Below are 23,752 nucleotides of genomic sequence, written 5' to 3'. Positions count from 1 at the left end.
TGAGACCAATCTATTCAACAGATCATCCTTCTCCATGACAATGCACAACCCCATACTGCAGCTCTAACTGCCTCCAAGCTACAGGAAATGCACTGGACTACACTTGATCATCCCCCTTACAGCCCAGGCTTATCGCCCTGCAATTTCCATTTATTTGGATCACTTAAAGAACCTCTAGCAGGGCGACGATTTGAAGATGATGAGAGTGTGAAACACTTTGTGTGCAACTGGCTGGTGACACGACCCAGTTCTTTTTATGATGAGGGTATCAATAAGCTGCCCATAGGCTGGGACAAATGCATTTCCAAAGCGGGAGACTATGTGGAAAGTTAAATTATAATTGCATTGAGTTTTTCAATAAATTAATTTAAATTAAAAATAAAATCCCATTTATATTTGATCCACCCTTGTAATTTCTTTTACAACAGATATTTTAAGTCATTTCGACATTTTAGCTCAGACTTTTTATATTATTGTGCATACATTTGTAATTTGTAGGGCATAACCAAATAATTTTGTGCACATTGTGGTGGTTCTTTTAGGTTATAAAAATCCTAGCCTTAGTCATTAACATCCAACATGAACTGCGTGGGTCTCAACACGCTTTCCTGGGGTTCATCCAAAGATACTTCTACATCTGTGGATAATTCTCCAACCAAGATGACATGCTGTGTCCTCCCTACCAAGATATCTTCAATCTAGTCACAGATTTTGCTTGATACCCCATATGATCATACTTTGGGTAATAATAAATGCTGTTTGTAAATTGAGAAATTCTATCTCTGTTGGACTTCCTTGGTCTGTGGCTTTCAGGACGTCATGAGAAAAGTCTGCGTTGGGTTGCACATGATTGAGGTTTTTGGAATCCATGACTGGTGGCATGGAAGAGGTCATTCTGTTAGAGATACTTCATTATCTTTGACCTCAGAATATGTGGATCATTTCTGCTAACCTTCTCGTAGATGGGTGTGATCTGTACTTTCATCCACTGGGCATAGTGTTACCTCGAGGGATCTGTGGCATATTACGGTTCAAAGATGAGGTAACTCAGCCGTAAATTCCATCAGGCCCTAATGGTTTGTTCAAGTTTAGTGTTATTGGCTGCTTCCCCAATACTACTTACATCAGTATCTGTATCACTCATTTTGCAATGGTGTGCGATTTAATTTGGGTCACTACCCCTGGATTTTTCTAAGGGAACAATTGAAAATTGAGTTAATCTTATTACTTTAATTTTGCTACCTTTACAGTAAGTCCCTCTCTTGGCTATGAGTGTCTGTGCACTAACTCTGGTGCCATGATTACATTTACCTATGATCAGAATTTGGGTTTTATGAAAGAGCTTTCGATAATATTCTGTTGTGGTAGTCATTGGAGGTTTCATACATTGCCCTCTTAAGGCAAAATGTATTTCAGTCAGCATTTCTGTACCTATGGCCCCATGCTGTGTTTTGCACCTATTGAGTAGTAATCTGTTTCTTTGTAAGTTTCTTTACAGTGACTGTATACCATGCAGGGTCCATGCTCCTCTCCAGAACTAAATGTTTAGAGTTCAATATTAAGATTGGATACTACCACCACTTCATCTGTTTTACTGAAAATATAAATCCCCTTGCTTGCTTTAATTGCCCTTTGTACTTTGGGAATTATTTCTCTAGAACTGCCTCATGTTCACAGATACCAGTTTCTGTGTTGATTTCCTGAAAGGGATCAGGTCTATTTGTTGTTATTAGATCCAATATAATTCCATCATGATACTGCGTATAGTATTGTTTCAAAGGAGTTCTTGTCACATCCACTACTTACAAAACTAATTTTTCCAAGTGATTGTTCGAAGATTAAAGTCTACTCCAGTGATTACAGTATGATTGGGGACCTAATGTATGTTAGATTTTCAATAAAGTTTTCAGTTCCATCTGGAGGCGAGTCTGATGGTTGAGAGGAGGTCTGAACTAAAAGTTTGTGCACACCTTTGGTACTGAGTCTTGCCCAGACAGTTTGGGTGCAATTTCAGTTTTGATCTTGGTGGTTTTAAGTTTCTGTACTGCCACTGATGCATCACCTCCATTTACCATTAACCTATACTTTATCTATGCACTTAAATTTGCTCAAAAACTCTCACTGCTATCAATTTCATGTTTCAGCCATCTTTCTGTACCTACTATTATGTGAGAAGGTGAAGGCTGGGTTAAATGCAGACTGAAATATTCCGTGATCTTACATAATTTTCAGAAACTTTGTTCTAGCAAAACAGCGATCTCAGGCCTATCAATAAAATTTACTAAAAACATTCTTGATAACATGTTTTTTGTTAAAACTGCAAAGAAAGTAGTAAAGCAGCTAAGAGGTAACAATTCACTACAATGATAAAGCGAAATAGTTATATAAAACAATTACTATGAATGGTACACCCATGATGGTACCAGGAGCTGGGCTGGCTGAGCAGCCTGCACGAGAGATGTAGTAGGTTGCTGACTGTCGCTCAGCTGCTCTTGGTTAAGTACCACGAGCAGCTGAGAAACAGTCGGCAGTTGATTATATCTCTAGAGCAGCTTGTTCAGCCAGCCCAGCTCCTGTCGTCATCATAGGTATACTATTCATAGTAATTATATTTTATAACTATTTCACTTTATTGCTAATCAAACAATGGAAAATTCAGGAAGGAATGTAACATTAATATGAAAAGTCGCCACTCATCATATAGCAGAGACGCTGAGCCTCAGATAGGCACAACAATGTGACTGTTCCAAGTAAAGCTTTCTGCCCATAAGCTCCTCATCAAGTATGATAGGGGTGGCAGGCAGTGCAGTGCTGCTAGGGAGTATGCAGGGATGAGGTGGCGAGGGTAGGGCAGCTATGTGCAGTCAGGAGGTTAAATGAAGGCCTGGGGAGAAGGGGTAGCAGAAAAAGAGAGAAGTAAAAAGACTGGGTGTGATGATGGAATGAGGGCTGTATAGTGCTGGAAAGGGAACAGTGAGGCTGGATGGTTGAGGACGATGACTAATGAAGGTTGAGGCCAGGAGGGTTACGGGAGCATAGGATATATTGCACTACCTTTCATCATCCCCTGAAATGAGAAATTTCCTGCCCAATATCCTTCCCACCCCTCCCACAGTGGTATTCCACCGAAACTACACAATATACTCGTCCATCCCTACACACACCCTGCTCCCAACCCCTTACCTCATGTCTCGTACCCCTGTAATAAACCTAGATGCAAGACCTGTCCCATACATCTTCCCAGCACCACCTACTTCGGTCCGATCACGAACGTCAGCTATCCCACCAAAGGCAGGGCCACCTGTGAAACCAGTCATGTGAACTACAAGCTAAGCTGCAACCACTGTGCTGCATTCTATGTGGGTATGACAACCAACAAGCTGTCTGTCTGCATAAATGGCCACCAACAAACTGTGGCCAAGAAACAAGTGGACCACCCAGTTGCTGAGTACTCCGCCAAACATGACATTCTTCACTCCATTGACTGCTTCATAGCCTGTTCCCTATGGATTCTTCCCACCACCACCACCACCACCACCACCACCAGCTTTTCTGATTTGCACAGGTGGGAACTTTCTCTGCAGTATATCCTACGTTTCCATAACCTTCCTGGCCTCAACCTTTGTTAGTCATTGTCCTCACCTATCCACCCATTGGGCCTCCCTGTTCCCATTCCAGCACTATACAGCCCTCATTCCACCATTGCACCCAGTCTTTTTACTTCTCTCCTTCTCCGTTACACCCTCTCGCCCACCTCCCCCCACCCCTTCCCGTCTAATCTCCCAACTGCACATCGTAGCTGCCCTACCCTTTTCTTTTCACCTCGTCCCTGCATGCACCCTGGTAGCACTGCACTGTCTGCCACCTCTACCCTACTATCCCTCTCCCTCCCTGCCCCAGCCTCCTCCTTACCCCCACCCAGTCGCCATTCCCATCATACACTGGTGCTGCTGCTCACAGTGTGGCTACAGTTAGCTTAGGCTGCAGTCGTGTGTATGAGTCACGTTTGCCTGTGTGCATGTCTCTTTTTGATGAAGGCCTTATACAAGGGGCGTTCGAAAAGTCCGTGCAAAAATAAAAACTACTTGCATGTTTGGGGTAAACCTTTATTTTTCAACATAGTCTCCTTTTAGATTTATACACTTCGTCGAACGCTGTTCTAATTTGTTGATCCCTTCGGAATAATAGGAACTGTCCAAGTCTGCAAAATAGCTATTATTTGCTGCAATCACTTCCTCGTTTGAATAAAATCTTTATCCTGCAAGCCATTTCTTCAAATTGGGGAACAAATAGTAGTCTGAGGGAGCCAAGTCTGGAGAACAGGGAGGATGTGAAATTAGTTGGAATCCTATTTCCATTAATTTTGTGACCACAACTGCTGAGGTGTGTGCTGGTGCATTGTCGTGATGGAAAATGTGTTTTATTTTTTTTTTTTTTTTTTTTTTTTTTTTTTTTTTTTTTTGCAGTCCAATTGCCGGCGTTTTTGTTGCAGCTCGATTTTCAAATGGTCCAATAATGAGGAATAATATGCACCTGTAATAGTTGTACCCTTTTCCAGATAGTCGATGAGCATTATCCCTTACGAATCCCAAAAGACATTCGCCATAACCTTTCTGGCCGAAGGAATGGTCTTCGCCTTTTTTGGTGCTGATTCTCCCTTGGTAAACCATTGTTTAGACTGTCGTTTGGTCTCAGGAGTACAGTAATTTATCCATGTTTCATCCACAGTGACTAAATGATGCTTAAAGTCCTGCGGATTCTTCCTGAACAGCTGCAAACAATCCATGCAACACTTCACACGATTCCATTTTCGCTCAAGCGTGAGCAATTGCGGAACCCATCTTGCGGCTTGCGGATAGCTTTCTCATGTCCAAATGTTTATGCAAAATATTATGTATGTACCCATTCATTCGAGATGCCCACAGCACTAGCAATCTCACATACCTTAACTCTTCTGTCATCTATCACCATATCATGGATTTTATCAATGATTTCTGGAGTCATAACCTTCACTGGGTGTCCAGAATGTTCAGCATGATTTGTACCCATATGACAACTCTGAAAATTTTGAAACCACTTATAAACTACTGTTGTAATCGAATGTTTATCAAGCTTCTCTTTAGTCTCCTGAGGCATTTTGCCTTTCATAAAGTAATGTTTATTCACCACACAAAATTATTTTTCGTCAATTTTTTTTAACAATCACTCGACTTCCTTGATTCACACAAATGCCAAACACAAAGAAATAGACCAATATGGCTGAAACTTGGTGTGCATTCTTTCCAAAGATGCTACTAACTGAACATGACCTCGATACACGCCGGTGGTGCCATCTCACGGACTTTGCATGGACGTTTCAAACGCCCCTCGTAGGCCGAAAGCTTTATTTGGAACAGTCATTTTGTTGTGCCTATCTGCGACTTGGCATCTCCGCTATATGGTGAGTGGCAACTTTCCTTTTCATAATATTGTCACTTTATTGTTATGATTTGTAACCTCGAAGCTGATATACCATTCTCGCTAGTACAAGATCTGAAGACAATCTAAGTACAATAGATTGAAACCGGTCGCCAGTTTAAATAAAATATTTATGTGATCAAGACTTTTTTTAGCAAATTTTATTGACCTAGATTTTATTCTGCAACCATTTGGTTTTTAGTCACAAACTTGACTGCTAAACTTGTCATGTCCAACATTTGTAATTTAAGACCTCACTACATATGCAGAAAATGAAAGCAACAATGGGGAGAGTGGGGGAGGGGGAGACACTGTCACACACTAACCATAACTATAATGCAGTGTTGGTGCTAAAAGTGACAAGAGACACTACTTTCCTAATGTCCGTGTATAAATGTATCTTGTGCAGATGGTGCTACACACCTTGCAAGACCTTGAAAAGAAGACATGACCAGAAAGAGCCTGCTGTATGATTTCCTCAAATCGTGACTGGATTTGATAGTACTGTCGTCTTCTGGTTGGTGTGACCAATTCTTACCGGGGCAGGCCATTTTCATAATATATAGCTGAGTATTTCACGTTGTTGATGGCAATGTCTACACTAGCAAGCCAGTGTGACTTGGCTATTTTGATCAGAAAATGAAGGGTATATTAAAGCTTGTGGTCAATAAATAGTCAGATGCCAACTTATTGGGGGGGGGGGGGGGTGTCTTATGTTGAAAATTTGTTGGAAACTGTTTTTCTCAGCAGAATTGGTACTGGGACACAGTGTGTATCACATATCATTGCTTAAGTCAGATTATTAAACCAATGCTGCAGAGATCAAATGCCTCACTAAATCTAGTTAAAAAATTCGAAGCATCTGTTTTGTGGCTGAAGTCTTGGGAAATTTAATATCCAGTTGATGTCTTCACATAAATTTTGACGATAAAATAGACTAGTAAGAGCAAGAATACATGTGGATGCACAGAAGCAGTTGTACTTTTTACAGACCTTGTGTGAAAAGAGGTGAACGTCAATAAAAAATACTTACTTTAGATGGAGCCTAATACAGTATAAAATTGTTTCAAAAATGTTTGCTATAAGACTGACAAGGGATAATTCCTGAATGTCAGAGATGACGCTGGAATGGCCACCGCTGGTGTAAATGCAGCACTGTGCTTGATTTACCAAGCTGTGAGCCACACATTGGTCTACCTGAAGGGTATCAACAAAGCATTTTCAATGCTCTGCTTGTACTTTTCCAGTGTATGAAGATTATTTCAGTGCATGTGACTCTTCAGTTTCCCCATAGGAAAAACCACAGGAAGAGGACTCAGGGAGTTAAGGTGGACAGGAGATTGCACAGCCTCTGCTGTTTGTCTTATTCATTCATTCATTCATTCATTTTCTGTGAGTTGATTCAAATATGGATTAAACAGTTCAGGGGATACTGATGAACAGTAACAGCTTAGTGAAAACATCGTGTTACAATACAAACACCAAACATTGCAGGCCAAAGAGTCACTGATGGTTTCAGATTAATCCAGGTTCAATAAAGCATGTGATTGTGCACTCCAGCTGGTGTTGAGGGAATGGGGAACATTGGTGACCACGGGAGTGTACGTTTGGGTGTCTGTTGTTGTTGTTGTTGTTGTTTGTACTTTAGGTAGAAAAAGAGCTAATGCTATAAAGCTAGAGCGAATGCTATTTTCTGTTACATGTTACTGTGCTCCACGCATTAATCTGCTATAGTTAGACACAGAAAAATTTCACAAAAATGTTAATGTGAAATTAGCAGTTATTTGTGAAATAACACAAACTCTGTGACTGTTACGAGATAACACAATTTTTTAATATTGGTGATTGATAGTTGTTGAATTTTAAAATTGTGTTTCGACTGCTAATCTTGTCGTATCTGAGGTTCATGTCTAATCTTCATGTCACGTGTAACAGACTTTGATGCTACATTGAAAACAGCACCAAAAGTGGCAAAAATAGAATTTGGCAAAACATCACCTAATTTGGAAAAAAAAACAATGAAATTGCCAAAAATGCAACCAATTGTTTAAAAAATGCAGCTATTTAAAGAAATAACACCAAATGTGGCAACAAAATAACACCAAATTTGGCAAATAAATAACTGATTTATCAAAAATGCTAAGAATTTGGTAAAAGTGACACCAAATTTGCCAAAAGGAACACTCAGCTTTGCCAAAAGTAACAGCTAATTGGACCATAAAATAAAATGGTGTTTTCCTGTCCCTACCTGTAGGTGAGTGGTTGCCTTTCCCTTATTTGCTCCAGCCAAGAATTTCCATTCTCGTTGTATTCTTAAAACCTCTTGTAGATAGCTGTTTCAACAGTTGTCCTAATTGATAATAACTTCACAAGACGTTTATTGACTTAAGTTTATCTACAATCAGGCAGAGGTCAAAAACAGCAGTGTCATTCATAAAAGTAATACTAGAAGGAGAAGTGGCTTCTACTATATATCAGTCAGCCTTAGTGTGGAACAGAAAGGAGTGACATAATGAAGACAAAAATTTTTACGACTTGACCCAAGATGTAAAGAATTAATTGATAATAAAACTAAGTTCAAACACGAATTGAAGTAATATCTGCTTGACAACTCCTCGACCTTGATAGAATAATTTGTCTACATAAAATAATGGTTGTAAGGGCAGGAGCGAGGATTTAAGTGTTATTCACAATATGTAAACAACAGAAAAAGTTCCACAAGATTATTGTAAGAGATGGTAATATAAATGACATACATGTTGCTACATTTTTCATTGAGAAAGTGTGCATCCATACCCTGCGAACCACTGTGAAGTGTGTGACGTAGGGTAATTCCCAATGTACCACTTGCCTAGGGCTGCTTTCTGTTATATTCATGTAAGAAATACTTGAAGAATGATTGCTTAAACATCTACGTCTGTGCTGTAATTAGTACAATTTTATCTTCAGAGCACTACAGGAACAAGGAAGGGTGGACTGTAGTATTTCTGGATTTCTCATTTAAAGCTGGTTCTTGTAGGTGTGTGGGATAGCATACAACTATCTTCAACCACTTGCCAGTTTATTATTTTCAGCATCTCCATCATGATCTCCCTTGGGTCACACACATGACCATTTATGCCCCACTCTTTTTTGTATGTGTTCAGTATCCTCTGATTGGTCCCATTTGGTATTGGTTCCCCACACTTCAGCAATATTCTAGGATGGGCTGCAGAAGTGTTTTGTCAGCAGTCTCGTTTGTTTATTGATAGCATTTCCTAGTAGCATACTAATTAACTGAAGACTGACGCCTGCTATGCCTAGGACTAAGTCTATATAACTGTTCTAGTTCATATCCCAAGAAGTTGTTGTTTAAGGTGACTGATTTAGACTGACTCACTGATACTATATTCACAGGATACTAAGTTTTTTCATTTTTTGCAGTAAGAAATTTTACATTTCTGAAAATTTAAAACAAGTTTGCTACGGTATGCCAAATGCTTCCTCAGCTTTTTTTTAGACTGTACTTCATCATAGATGACAGCACCATCTGCGAAGTCTGAGGTTACTATTAATATTGTACACAACGTTATTAATGTACAACATAAACTGCTAGCATCACAAGACACTTCTTGGTAACACACATGAAGCTACTTCTACATCTGTTGTTAATTGACCATTCAGTCTAACACACTGTATTCTCCTGACCAAAATATCCTCAGTCCAGTCACAATTTTTGCTTGATACTCCATATGATCCTGCTTTTTGTAGTAAGTATAGGGGTGGCTTTGAGTCAAATGCTTTTCAGAATTCAAGAAATACTGAATCTACGCTACTGCAGTTATCCACATATTTCAAGGATCTCAAGTGAGAAAAGTGATTTGTGTTTTGATAGTTGGAATGCTATTGGTAGGCATGGAGGGGAGGTCATTCTGGTAGGTATATCTGGATTCAGAATTTATTCTATGTTTCTACAGTGTTGTTGTTGTTGTTGTGGTGTTCAGTCCTGAGACTGATTTGATGCAGCTCTCCATGCTACTCTATCCTGTGCAAGTTTCTTCATCTCCCAGTACTTACTGCAACCTACATCCTTCTGAATCTGCTTAGTGCATTCATCACTTGGTCTCCCTCTACGATTTTTACCCTCCACACTGCCCTCCAATGCTAAATTTGTGATCTCTTGATGCCTCGGAGCATGTCCTACCAACCAGTCCCTTCTTCTTGTCAAGTTGTGCCACAAACTCCTCTTCTCCCCAATTCTCTTCAATACCTCCTCATTAGTTATGTGATCTACCCATCTAATCTTCAGTATTCTTCTGTAGCACCACATTTCGAAAGCTTCTATTCTCTTTTTGTCCAAACTATTTATCGTCCATGTTTAATATGAAATAGTTATCCGGCACGTTCCCTGACTCGTGGAGGGAGGCGATTTTGATTCCCCTCCTCAAACCGGGGAAGGACCGAAGGCATCCCAGTAGTTATCGGAGTATTGCTTTGACGAGCTGTGTTGGGAATACATTGGAACGCATGGTCAACCGTCGCCTGGTTTGGCTGCTCGAGACCAGGCAGCTCCTTAGCCACTCTCAGTGTGGCTTTCAGAGATGTCGTTCAACTATAGACAACTTGACCCTGCTTGAGGCAGCCATCCAGCAGGCCTTCCTAAGTAACCAGCATTGTCTAGGTGTGTTCTTTGACATTAATAAGGCGTATGACACTACTTGGCGCCGCCTTATCCTCAGTCAACTCCATCAGTGGGGCTTCCGTGGCCATCTCCCCATCTTAATTCGGTCCTTTCTTTCCCGCCGCCTCTTTCGATATCGGGTTGGTAATGTGCTATCTGATTTGTACGTGCAGGAGAATGGTGTTCCTCAGGGAAGCGTTTTAAGTGTCACCCTCTTTGCCGTCGCCATTAACAGTATCGCGTCCACTATCCGGAGTCCTGCCCAATGCTCCTTGTTTGTGGACGATTTTGCTGTTTTCTGTTCTTCCTCTAGTCTTGTCACTGGTAGTCGGCAGTTGCAGCTTATGATAAAGCGATTAGAGGCATGGACTGCGAAGACGGGTTTTACCTTTTCTGCAGACAAATGTGTGTGTGTTCATTTTAATCGTTCTCGACGTCTTTTTACCTCCCCTGAATTGCGTCTGAGGGACACCATTCTTTCTTTTAGAGACACTGTGAGGTTCCTGGGCCTCACATTTGATTCCAAGTTGTCGTGGTTGCCTCACCTTAAAGACCTCAAGGTGCGGGCCCTGAAGGCACTGAATATTTTGAAGTGTCTGAGCCATCGGTCCTGGGGAGCAGATCGGGCGCGTCTGCTGCAATTTTATAGGGCTTTCATCCGATTGCGTCTTGACTATGGTTGCACCGTGTATGGGTCAGCAAGGCCTTCGTATCTGAAGATTCTTGACGCAGTACACCATGAGGGTATCAGGCTGCCCACTGGTGCCTTCCGTACTAGTCCCATCCCCAGCCTGTGTGCTGAGGCAGGGGAACTGCTGCTTGCCATCCGGCGGAAACTCCTCATGGTGCGACGGGTGTGTCAGTTCCTTGCCTACCTCCCCTGCGTACCCTACCGTTGCCCGACCGCCTATGGAACGCCTCTTTTCCAGTCGTCCCAGGGCAACGAGACCATTTGGGATTCGTGCCAAGCATCTGCTTGTGTGCCTTGGTGTGGAGCGTGTGGCCCCCCAATGACTGGGTTTTACTCGTCTCCCTCCCTGGTTGCTCCAGAGGCCCAGCATCCTTTTAGACTTGTCGGAGTACCGGAGGAGCTGCACTCCTGCATTTGTTTTTACCTCCTTATTTTCCGATATTTTACACCAGCACCCGGCCCGTGTACCAGTATTTACGGATGGCTCTAAACGGGGGGACTCTGTTGGTTGTGCTGTTGTTTTCCCTGATAGAGTCGTCAAGTTACGGCTTCCTGCGGCGTTTACCATCTTTGATGCCAAATTGTTTGCGATCCTGCGGGCATTGGAGCAGATGAGATGTTTTCCCAGTCGTAAGTTCCTCATCTGTACTGACTCCCTGAGTACCTTTCAGACCATGCAACACTTGTACGCAGCGGATACGGTTGTCCAGAACATCCATGATGCCCTACTCCACCTGCAACGGCAGGGGAAGGAGGTTTCTTTCTGCTGGGTGTCGGGGCACGTGGGTATTAGGGGAAACGAACTGGCGGATGTGGCTGCCAAAGATCCGTGTTCCCTCCCTCACGTTGTTGAATGTGCCGTCCCTCTCCATGCTGTTACCTCCCTTTTGCGTTTTCGTGTTATGCGTCAATGGGAAGAGGAGTGGCTGGCAGTCGGTGAAAATAAGCTGCGTCTGGTTAAGGCCACCACGTGGCCATGGCATACGTCCTACCAGTCATGCAGGCGGGATGAGGTTCTCCTCACTCGCCTCTGCATCGGGCACAGTCCCTTAACGCATGGTTTTTTACTCTGGCGGGTGGACCCCCCAATCTGCAGTGCTTGTGGCGTCCAGATTACTGTCCGCCACATTTTACTTGACTGTCCTTTATTCTCTGACCAGAGGGCGGTGGTTTCCTTGCCACCGGATTTGCTCTCTATTTTGCAAGATGACGCAATGCCTGTGGTTAAGGTCTTACGGTTTTGTGTCCAGTCCAATTTGTTGCCTCGGATTTTAGGGAGAGGATTTTAATGTGCTGCTGGGTAACTGGTTCACCCAGGATTTAAGTAAGAGGTCCGCCAGTCACAATTACCTACTTGTTTCACTTCGATTTCTGTTCTCTTTTCCTTGTGTTTTCCTTCCTTTTTTAGTTTGTTTCTTCTCCTCTTGTTTTGCCTCTGTATGTGAGGATTTGGAACTGCGTCAGGTCTGTGTCTTTTAGTCGTTCTCCTTGTTTGCTGTCCGTCTTCGTCCTGTCACCGCATGTGTTACTGTTTCTGTGCGTTAGGGCGCTGATGACCACGCTGTTTAGCACCCGAAAATCGCAAACCACACACACACTCTTCTTGTCCAAACTATTAATCATCCATGTTTCACTTCCATACATGGCTACACTCCATACAAATACGTTCAAAAACGACTTCCTGACACTTAAATTTATACTCGATGTTGACAAATTTCTCTTCTTTAGAAACGCTTTCCTTGCCATTGCCAGTCTACATTTGATGTCCTCTCTACTTCGACCATCATCAGTTATTTTGCTCTCCAAATAGCAAAACTCCTTTACTACTTTAAGTGTGTCATTTCCTAATCTAATTCCCTCAGCATCACCCGACTTAATTCGACTACATTCCATGATCCTCGTTTTGCTTTTGTTGATGCTCATCTTATATCCTCCTTTCAAGACACTGTCCATTCTGTTCAACTGCTCTTCCAAGTCCTTTGCTGTCTCTGACAGAATTACAATGTCATCGGCGAACCTCAAAGTTTTTATTTCTTCTCCATGGATTTTAATACCTACTCCGAATTTTTCTTTTGTTTCCTTTACTGCTTGCTCAATATACAGATTGAATTAAATCGGGGACAGGCTACAACCCTGTCTCACTCCCTTCCCAACCGCTGCTTCCCTTTTATGCCCCTCGACTCTTATAACTGCCACATGGTTTCTGTATAAGTTGTAAATAGCCTTTCGCTCCCTGTATTTTATCCCTGCCACCTTTAGAATTTGAAAGAGAGTATTCCAGTCAACATTGTCAAAAGCTTTCTCTAAGTCTACAAATGCTAGAAACATAGGTTTGCCTTTCCTTAATCTTTCTTCTAAGATAAGTCGTAAGGTCAGTATTGCCTCACGTGTTCCAATATTTCTACGGAATTCAAACTGATCTTCGCCGAGGTCGGCTACTATTAGTTTTTCCAATCATCTGAAAAGAATTCGCATTAGTATTTTGCAGCTGTGGCTTATTAAACTGCTTCTTCGGTAATTTTCACATCTGTCAACACCTGCTTTCTTTGGGATTGGAATTATTATATTCTTCTTGAAGTCTGACTCTCCCAAGGCTGTCAGTAGTTCTAATGGAATGTTTTCTACTCCTGGGGCCTTGTTTCGACTTAGGTCTTTCAGTGCTCTGTCAAACTCTTCACGCAGTATTGTATCTCCCATTTCATCTTCATCTACACTCTCTTCCATTTCCAGAATATTGTCCTCAAGTACGTCGCCCTTGTATAGACCCTCTATATACTCCTTCCACCTTTTTGCTTTCCCTTCTTTGCTTAGAACTGGGTTTCCATCTGAGCTCTTGATATTCATACAAGTGGTTCTCTATTCTCCAAAGGTCTGTTTAATTTTCCTGTAGGCAGTATCTATCTTACCCCTAGTGAGATAAGCCTCTACATCCTTAAATTTGTCCTCTAGCCTTGCCTGCTTAGCCATTTTGCACTTCCTGTCAATCTCATTTTTGAGACGTTTGTATTCCTTTTTGCCTACTTCATGTACTGCATTTTTTTATTTTCTCCTTTCATCAATTAAATTCAATATTTCTTCTGTTACCCAAGGATTTCTACTAGCCCTCGTCTTTTTACCTACTTGATCCTCTGCTGCCTTCACTACTTCATTCCTCAGAGCTACCCATTCTTCTTCTACTGTATTTCTTTCCCCCATTTGTGACAATTGTTCCCTTATGCTCTCCCTGAAACTCCGTACAACCTCTGGTTTAATCAGTTTGTCCAGGTCCCATCTCCTTAAATTCCCACCTTTTTGCAGTTTCTTCAATTTTAATCTACAGTCCATAACCAATAGATTGTGGAAATGTCTTACAATTTAAAACCTGGTTCCTAAATCTCTGTCTTATAATTATATAATCTATCTGATACCTTCTAGTATTTCCAGGATTTTTCCATGTGTACAACCTTCTTTTATGATTCTTGAACCATGTGTTAGCTATGATTAAGTTATGCTCTGTGCAAAATTCTACCAGTCGGCTTCCTCTTTCCTTTCTTTCCCCCAATCCATATTCACCTACTATGTTTCCTTCTCTCCCTTTTCCTACTCTCGAATTCCAGTCACCCAGGACTATTAAATTTTCGTCTCCCTTCACTATCTGAATAATTTCTTTTATTTCATCATACATTTCATCAATTTCTTCATCATCTGCAGAGCTAGTTGGCATATAGACTTGTACTATTGTCGTAGGCGTGGGCTTCGTGTCTATCTTGGCCACAATAATGCGTTCACTATGCTGTTTGTAGTAGCTTACCCGCACTCCTATTTTTTATTCATTATTAAACCTACTCCTGCATTAACCCTATTTGATTTTGTATTTATTACCCTGTATTCACCTGACCAAAAGTCTTGTTCTTCCTGCCACCGAACTTCACTAATTCGCACTATATCTAACTTTAACCTATCCATTTCGCTTTTTAAGTTTTCTAACCTACCTGCCCGATTAAGGGATCTGACATTCCACACTCCGATCCGCAGAAGCCAGTTTTCTTTCTCCTGATAACGACGTCCTCTTGAGTAGTCCATGCCCAGAGATTCGAATGGGGGACTATTTTACCTCCAGAATATTTTACCCAAGAGGATGCCATCATCATTAACCATACAGTAAAGCTGCATGGCCTCGGGGAAAAATTACAGCTGTAGTTTCCCATTGCTTTCAGCCATTCGCAGTACCAGCGCAGCAAGGCCGTTTTGGTTAGTGTTACAAGGCCAGATCAGTCAATCATCCAGACTGTTGCCCCTGCAGCTACTGAAAAGGCTGCTGCCCCTCTTCAGGAACCACACTTTTGTCTGGCCTCTCAACAGATACCCCTCTGTTGTGGTTGCACCTACGGTACGGCCATCTGTATCGCTGAGGCACCCAAGCCTCCCCACCAACGGCAAGGTCCATGGTTCGTGGGGGGAATAGGTTAGAGATATTGAATGTTAGGTTGTGCCTCACTTCTGCTTTTTTCCGCCTGTTTGGCACAGTTTTTTCTTTTGAGGTATCTACGACATACGCTAATGAGCCACAACATTATGATGACCTACCTATTAGCCGGTATTTCTACCTGTGGCACAGGTAACAGCAGCGACATGTTATGGTGTGGAAACAATGAGGCCTTGATAGGTAACTGGAGGGAGTTATCTGTGCACACAAGTCAGTTAATTCCTGTAAATCCAGGAAGGAGGGGGGAGGGTCAGCTCTAATTCCACATCCAATCACATCCCATATGTGTTCAATCAGTTTCAGATCTGACAAGTTGGGGGGGGGGGGGGGGCAGGACATCAAGTGGAACTCACCACTGTGTCCCTCAAACCACTCCATCACACTCCTGGTCTTTTGTTGAAACATGCCACTCCTGTCAAAAAATATGATCATTATCAAGGGGTATACGTGGGCTGCAGCCAGTGTATTGATACTCTTTGGCAATGATGATGCCTTGCATGACTTCCACTGGATCCATGGATGCCCACGTGAATGTTCTCCAGATCATAATGGAGCTGCTGCCAGCTTGTCTCTGTTCCGCAGTACGTGTGTCAAGGAGCTGTTCTCATGGAAGACAACAGATTCGCTCCCTCCAGTCGGCCTGAAGAAGAAAGTATTGGGATTCATCAGACATTGCAACCCTCTGCCACTCTGTCAATGTCCAGTGATGATGGTCACGTGCACATTTCTGTCATAGTTGCCAAAATTGTGGTGTTAACATTGGCACATGCGTGGGTCATCAGTTGTAGAGGTCCATTGTTAGTAGTGTTCGGTGCACTGTGTGTTTAGACACACTTGTACTCAGCCCAGCATTGAAGTGTGATATTAGATCCATCACAGTTCAGTGCCTGTCTTGTTTGACCAGTCTGCCCATCCTGTGATGCCCGTCATCTGTAATGAGGGTTGGCTACCCAGCCCCATGATATCTGTACACAATTTCACCACGTTGTCGTTATGTGTTGAAGACACACACCACAGCATCCTCGAACATCTGACAAGTTGTGCAGTTTCCAAAACACTCTTGCTGTGCCCCCAAGCCATTAGTCTGCCCTCGGTCAAGCTCGAATAGATCGTGAGCCTTCCCCATTCTGCACACAGACAGCACACTTTCTGATACTCCTTACACCATGCGTGTTTCTGACTACCAATCTTTCCTTGCCAGGTGACGCTGCTTTTGCTGGGACAGGATTATATTGATAGTAGATTGGTGGTCATAATGTTCTGGCCAAGTGTATATGACATATAAAAGAAAGCTAACTTGGCTGCAAATTCTGTGTAGAATCTGATCGTTGCCTTTGCAGTGATGCGAGAATTAAACTGTGGCAATAGTCATAGATTTTCCTTTGTAAAGGAACATTAGTGAAGTGAACTCAGCCTTTCTGCTTTTGTTTGGCAAACCTCGGCTTCAAACCCTGTCTCATCCATAAGTGCCTTGGTACTAACTTTGGTGTCACTAATAGCCTTACATATGTTCAGAATTCCTTTGGATTTCATGATATATTTTTAGATACTATTCCTCTAAAGAAGTCACATATAAGGCTATTAGTGACACCAAAGTTAGTGTTACGATGCTCATGGATGAGACAGGGACTGAAGTTGAAGGTAGCAAACCAAAAGCAGAAAGGCTGAACTCAGTTCACGTATGTTCCTTCTTGATAGGTAAATGTGTTTCAGTTAGGCTAGCATCTTTCTGTTCATAGCCCATGCTGTGTTTTGCATCCAATGTAGTAGTCTCTATTTCCGTAGTAGTTAAGGTGACACTATATAATGGAGTATCTCTCCCATCATTAACTATATTACAAGAAACAGCTCTATCCACTGTGTGGTCAAATATTCTTCTAAACTTGAGCCACAGCTCTTCCACCTGCTCCTGTCCAGGGCTAAATGTTCAAAGTGTCCCATTGAGATATGACACTACTGCCACTTTTATCTAGCTTTCTGAACACGCACACCTCAGTTTTTGTGTTAGGTGCCCTATCTAGTTCAGTAATAATTGTCAGTTCTGACAGAAAGGTTGGGTACTGAGCAAGGTGGCGCAGTGATTAGCGTACTGGACTTGCATTCGGGAGGACAATGGTTGAAATCCAGATCTGGCCATCCTGATTTGGGTTTTCTGTGATTTCCCTAAATCGCTTCAGGCAAATGCCGGGATGCTTCCTTTGAAAGGGCACAGCTGACTACCTTCTCTAATCCGATAGGACTGATGATCTTACTGTGTGGTCCCTCTCCCCCAAATCAATCAACCAACCAACCAAAAAGGTCAGGTCTGATTGTTGCTGTTAGATCCAATATATGTTCAACATTAGTGAGTATCAGAACTGTCTGTTCTTAGTAAGTTTCAGAGAAAGCATTCAGTGTTGTTTTGCAGAGTGTCTTGCCATACCCGCTACTTAAAATCTGTAATAATCCCAAGTGATTGATAGATGGGATTACTGTTTTTTACTGTCATCACTCAGTTATGTTTAAACTTCAATTCTTGAAATTAACTAAATTGGATGTGTATCACTATTGAAATAAGGTCTGAATATATGACATGCACTTTAAAACCTTCTTTTGTTCCTTGTTTTTTTCCCCCTCATACATTACTTTGTTTTGTGAAGCCAGATGATGATGTGTGTAGAACAAATGAAGCCATTTTTAAATTGATATTTTTCTAATATTTAAGGTGGTTATACTCCGTGACAGTTATCACATAAAGTGGCCAATTATTTTTAATGTAGTCCCAATTCAAAAGTGGAAATATATTTATGGGTTTGGCTTGTATGTTGTCTGATGTAATAATGTTGATGGCTATTTTGTGGCAAAGTAAATTTCAGAGTTTTCAGTGTTATGTTTTGTAATTCTTTGCAGTAGGTAGCTTGTACCACAGTGAGCTATTACTTGCTACAAAAAATATTTAGTTCACCATTTAAAGCAGCGAAGGTCAACCTGGTCCCTGCAATGCTCTACTGAGTATTCCACCTTTCCTGGTGGGCAGTAGGGGTTTTAAAAAAAAATTCGTTATATTTTCATAAAATTTTGACATTAAGCACTTGGAAAGTAATTATTATTACATGTTTTAACTTACTATAACTCTGCTTCATAAATTTTATGAAGTTACTTCCCTATTTTATAAAAGAATGTAATTGTGGAACCGGTGGGTAGTTAGAAAATTTTCTTACTGACAGAGATACAAGAGTGGGCAGTGGATGAATAGATTGACTACTCCTAATCTAAAGAAAAATCATGGGGAATAACAAAGTACCCACATGTAGTTTAGTGTAAATGACATTTTATCGATGTTTCCGTTGTGAGAGCAATAAACTTTTTTCATTCATTTGTGAGACTTGTATCGGTTGTGGGGTTGTACTATACTAATGGAAATTTTTGATCAGATGTTTACAACGATATTTAAGTATTTGTAAACTAAGATTGTGAGATAAAAGGAAACAAGCATGTGGATGTGTGTTCATAAAAACATTTCACTGAGTTCGTAAGATACTGAAGAATACATTCTAACCATGATGTAAGGTATTTGATGTCAACTGTAATCAAATAATTTTCTTTGTAGCTTTTGATATACTGTCTTGTACTCAGATGAAACAGCACATTAAGTTCTGTTGTCATACTGTTCCAGGTTCCGCATTGTGGATGATGACATCGACATAAAGAATATGCGACCACTAGATGATGATGAAATCGAGCTGTACAACTTAGCAGAAGATGCTCCACAAATTGCAGGAATAATTGATGAGCGTCCTGAAGAAGTTAAAAGATTGGAACAATTCGGGACAAAGCGGTGGAAAGTTGTAGCTGATGAGGATGGTCTTGATGATTTAAAAATCACAGCCATTGACATAAAATCAGCAGTTACAAAAAAGCCAAAGTATAATGGAAATTCAGAAGAAGTTAGTGACCGTAGCAACTCTAAGAAGAAAGAAACATTACAGAATGAAATTATAAGAAATTCCAGCGAGTTAGATGATTCAGCAGCACCAAAAAAGAACAACAAATTGTCAAGGACTAACGAAAACTATAGTGATGCAGATATTTCCCCTCCACGCGCAAAATGGAAAAAAACTGTACATAGAAGTGATAATGACTCTGATGCATCCCCTCCAAGGAAAGGGCAAAAGTCTCGTGAGTTTCAAATGCCCTCGAAGGACAAGGAGAAAGTTCAGGAGAAACCCCATGTTGATTACTCTGGAAGACTGAAAAAACTGAGTGCAACTGAAAAAGTGCAACACCCACGGAAATATGATTCAGATGAATCACCACCTAGGAAGTCACAGAAATCGAATTCGGACGAATACTCATTACAGAGATCAAGGAATCAAAGTGATTCAGATGTATCACCTCCTAGGAGATCAAATCAGCAACAGGATTCTGATGAATCTCCTCCAAGAAAAGTAAGGAAAGATTTCATTGACAGATCATCTCCTCACAGAGTTAGAAAGCCAGGAGCAGATGAATCACCACAAGGAAGGCCAGTGAAGTATTGTAGATCACCACCCAAGCAAAGAGAGCGGCAGCATGCTTCTGAATCGCCTCCTAGAAAAGTGAAACAGCATCAAACCAGCAGTCAGGGTAGACATAGGAAGCAGTATCCAGATGAACACACTGCTCAAAGATCAAGGTACCAACAAGGTTCAGAACAGTCTTCTCGCAAGAAACACAAGCAACAGTTACCAGATGGCAGTACAGAGGGAAGCTCGAAACACCGAGAGTCACCGTCCCGAACTACCAAGAGGTACAGTTCACCCTCAAGAGCAACAAAAAATCATTCTGACATTATTGGGTCATCACAAAGGAAAAGTATAGACCAGTACAATGTAGAGAAAGGCCATCAAAACTCGGTGAAGAAACATGACTTTGAGCTCATAAGAAATAGAAAGTTTGACCAAAAATCTCCCGCAAAAAAGTTTTATAACAGAAATGAAAGAAGTAAATCTCCAGAAAGTAGAAGCAATCAGAAGAGTCTTGGATTTGATTCTGCAAGTAAATTTATGAAAGATACTGCTGATAACTTGCATAAAAGTCACAGTTCTGAAAAAACTCACTCTAAGTACAAAGACAAAAATTCAGTGAATAGGCAACATAGCAGGGATAGTGTATCACCTTCAAGAAATTATGGAGAACCATCACGTTGGAAGCATAGGCAGAATTCACCTTCTGGTAGAAACAAGTCAGATAATGATTCTGATGCGTCACCCCCTAGGAAGTATTCACAAGTTAAGTCTTCTTCGAAGAAATCTTTTGAAACTGATGGTCAGGAAACCAGAGCAACAAAAACCCGTGACACCTTTCCTGAAAGAAGCAGAAATGAGTCTAAGGATACCTCCCATAGAAAGATAAAGCAGGATGGCAGCAGTGATACAAGGAGCAGGAGAGAAAATTCTCATACCAGAAATAGTCCTGGAAGAGCAAAAAAAGGTAATGCCAAAATGTTAGATGGAATGAAAGCTGGTTTGCAATCCAAAGACGAACTGAAAAAGGAGATTCAAGATTTTCAGGAACGAGAACGTGAAATGTTTGCCCAGGTTAGTAATTCTTAATAGTCTCCCTTATTTGTCCAATTTTAACTTTTTATCACACAAGTAAAAGTAGTTAACATAAAGAATGGATTTTGGTATTCAATCAACAATGTAATGTTTCATATTAACATAGGCCTACTACTTAGACTGTAAAAAGTTCAGAAAGACTAACAGCAGCACAAAATCTCAAACATATTTTAATTTGGATAGAAACTGAATGGTAAATAAAAATAAAGTTGTTGTTTTAAAACATTATAAAAGATAGGGATGTAAAATAGGCCAAAATATGCTCTTGATGTGTGTATTGGAGGAGGGGGGAGAAGTAAAATATGTGGAAGGTTTGAAAGAAATGGTGTGCCATTATTTACAGGGTGGTTATAATTAAATTTGCTACTTGAGCCAGTGTTGACAGAAAACTTTTTACCATATGGATACCCAATGGATGGAATTATGTTGAGACTGTGTGCTGCAGGGTTTGCATTGTTAGTAGTGTTAGTGACATGACTTGCCGTTATGTACCAGTACTGGCACAGTGACTTAGGGCTGGTACACAAGACTGCATACCTGTTGCAGACAGTGAAGATGGCTCAGGACAAGGTGATCAGAACTTTGCTCATAAAGCTATTTTGTCGGAACAATAGCAACAATACTGCTGCTCTTCTTGACTATCAGTACAGTGAAAGAGTATAGCGAAGTCCTCTTTTTGCACGGTAGTAGAACAACATGATTCAGAGGTTTGAATTAACTGGTGATTTGAGGATTGCTCCTGGGATAGTCCAACTGCCAATTGTGCCACAAATTGAAGAAGTTACTGTTACCATGGTCAAGTATCTGGACACAATGTGTGATCTTTAAGCAATGCATGAGCCACGTCTCGACAGCTAAACATTCCATGGTCCACCATTTGAAAAGTAATGTGAACAGTTGCGGTATCCCTAGTGCTGTTCCAGGCTGCCGTGCATGCAGGTGGTCGTCACATTCAGCAATGTTTATAACCTGGAACTCAAACATGGTGTGCAGTTAATGAGTGTTACCCCTCAGGTGGTAATTAAAACACGTTTCCTTCAGTGGTTTATTCATTATTTCTCTTATGAATGTCCTTACAAATTTTTCCACAAAGTTTCATTGTCCTACGGTCATTTGTTTTTCATGGGCGGCCCTCTCAAGTAGCAAAAGTTTAATTATAACATCCCGGTATATTAACATTTTATATCAGTTGGTCCTGCTTTAATTCCAGTTTTGTTGGACAGTGAATCCTTGAACCATGCAAATATGTTTACAATAATTTGTCTACATTAAAACTGCAGTGAGCTTTTCAAAGATGTGGGTCTGTCTGTAAACATGTGTGTGCATTTAAGAGTTCTTCTTTGCTTCTTCCTTGGTTAGTTTTACCTCTAAATATCTCAGATTTCGTGGTAACTTGAATTTGACTGAACAGCTGACAGATTGTGCTGTATTGTGTCCATTTGTGATGTTATCATATCTCATTTTGATATCTTCTGTAATAAGCTCTAATGATTTACTTAATCCCATTTTTCCCTTTATAAAAGAAGAATATTAAGTATCAAAAAATTATTAAATTAAGTGATTAATCATATGTTAAATAGAAAAGTTAATAGTTCTGTTTTTAGTTTCAGCTGTGTTGGTTAATATTACTTTGCAGTTAGACCCATCAGTGTCAGGAGAAGGTGTTAGTGCTATTTTGCGAGACAGGAAGACAGGAAAAAGAAGGAATCTAGAACAAGAGGCCCGGGACCGAGAAGAGCAGCAAATAGCAGAAGCTGAACAGAAGTCAAAGTATTCCAGATGGGGCAGAGGGTAAGGTTTAACAACTAGCATACATACTACAAACGAAAGTTACAATATATTTTTTCACCCCCCCCACCCCCCTCCCGAATTATTCAGTTTTGCAAAGAAACTGTTCACTTTATTGGAAAGAGAGAGATGGAGTGTGTGTGTGTGTGTGTGTGTGTGTGTGTGTGTGTGTTTTGGGGGGGGGGGGGAGCACAGACTGAGTAGAGTAGTTAACTGTAAAAATCACAGAATCATCTAAGGAAGGAATTCTTATTCTGCCGCATCTAATAACTTTTCATTTTCAGTTGCAAGGGAGATTTTCCTCCTCAAAAGTGCCTTTCTTTTGAGTTTTCCTTCCTTAGTCATGGATGGTGACACACAGAGTTCTGAAGGATTGTGATTTTAGGTGTGCTCCAAAGTGGACAACATGGCTGTGATCACAATCATGATTTCTGGATATTTAATTATATTTTTTGGGTCCCCTCTAGGATATGGTCCCCTACTTTTCTTCATTCTACAGCCATTAGGTCATTTAGGTGAAGACACCTTATGCGGTGCTCACGTAGTCCACACTATGCAGAGACCCTGTGCACACCTTAATCATATGGGCTTAAGTACACACCAGAACTGCAGCACAGTAGCTGTTCTGAGATGGAGCTGTAGGGGTACCCCTTGGCTGTAGCCCCCTGACAAAATAGGTACCATTTTGTGATTCTTGAGCTGTGAACTCCCCATCCAAACCATGGAGTAGGTGCCAGTCTTTCCTGGACAATGGTACTCTTAGCAGTGACCACTAACCAGGTGACCCATGGCCGGCTCCGCATTGGCCACGCTTGGGCGACCCACAGCTACCTCTTGTGCCATCAAGACCTGCCTCAGTGTTGGTGTGGCGCCCGGTTGACAGTAATTCATATTCTGGTGCACTGTCCTACTTTGACTGCCCTGCAACAAAATCTTGGGTTACCGGACTCATTGCTGCTCATTTCATCTGACAATGCCTCATTGGCTGATTTATTTTTATGTTTTATCCGTGAGGGTGGGTTTTATCATTTTGTCTAAGTTTGTTCGGCCACTGTAATTTAATTTTGTTTTACTCTCTTCTGTTTCTAGTGTGTCTGTTGTTTTCTTGTCCT

At 41.2% G+C, this 23,752-nt stretch overlaps 1 protein-coding gene across 2 annotated transcripts in view; it reads left to right on the top strand.

Annotated features, from left to right (window-relative positions):
• LOC124595431 (BUD13 homolog) overlaps window positions 1-23,752 on the top strand; it is a 66,523-nt gene that overhangs the window by 6,043 nt on the left and 36,728 nt on the right. Inside the window, exons 2-3 of one of the 2 annotated variants that reach the window (XM_047134171.1) lie at window positions 18,929-20,831; window positions 22,489-22,643. In XM_047134171.1, coding sequence (XP_046990127.1) covers window positions 18,929-20,831; window positions 22,489-22,643 — 2,058 coding nt within the window. Of the gene's footprint in view, window positions 1-18,928; window positions 20,832-22,456; window positions 22,644-23,752 lie in introns of those variants that run through there. The other variant, XM_047134172.1, reaches the window with a different exon arrangement.

The sequence above is a fragment of the Schistocerca americana genome, chromosome 2 (genome assembly GCF_021461395.2).
Source record: "Schistocerca americana isolate TAMUIC-IGC-003095 chromosome 2, iqSchAmer2.1, whole genome shotgun sequence".
NCBI classification, from domain to species: Eukaryota; Metazoa; Arthropoda; class Insecta; order Orthoptera; family Acrididae; genus Schistocerca; species Schistocerca americana.
Note: the sequence above shows the minus strand (reverse complement) of the source record. Positions and strands in the feature narration are given on the sequence as shown.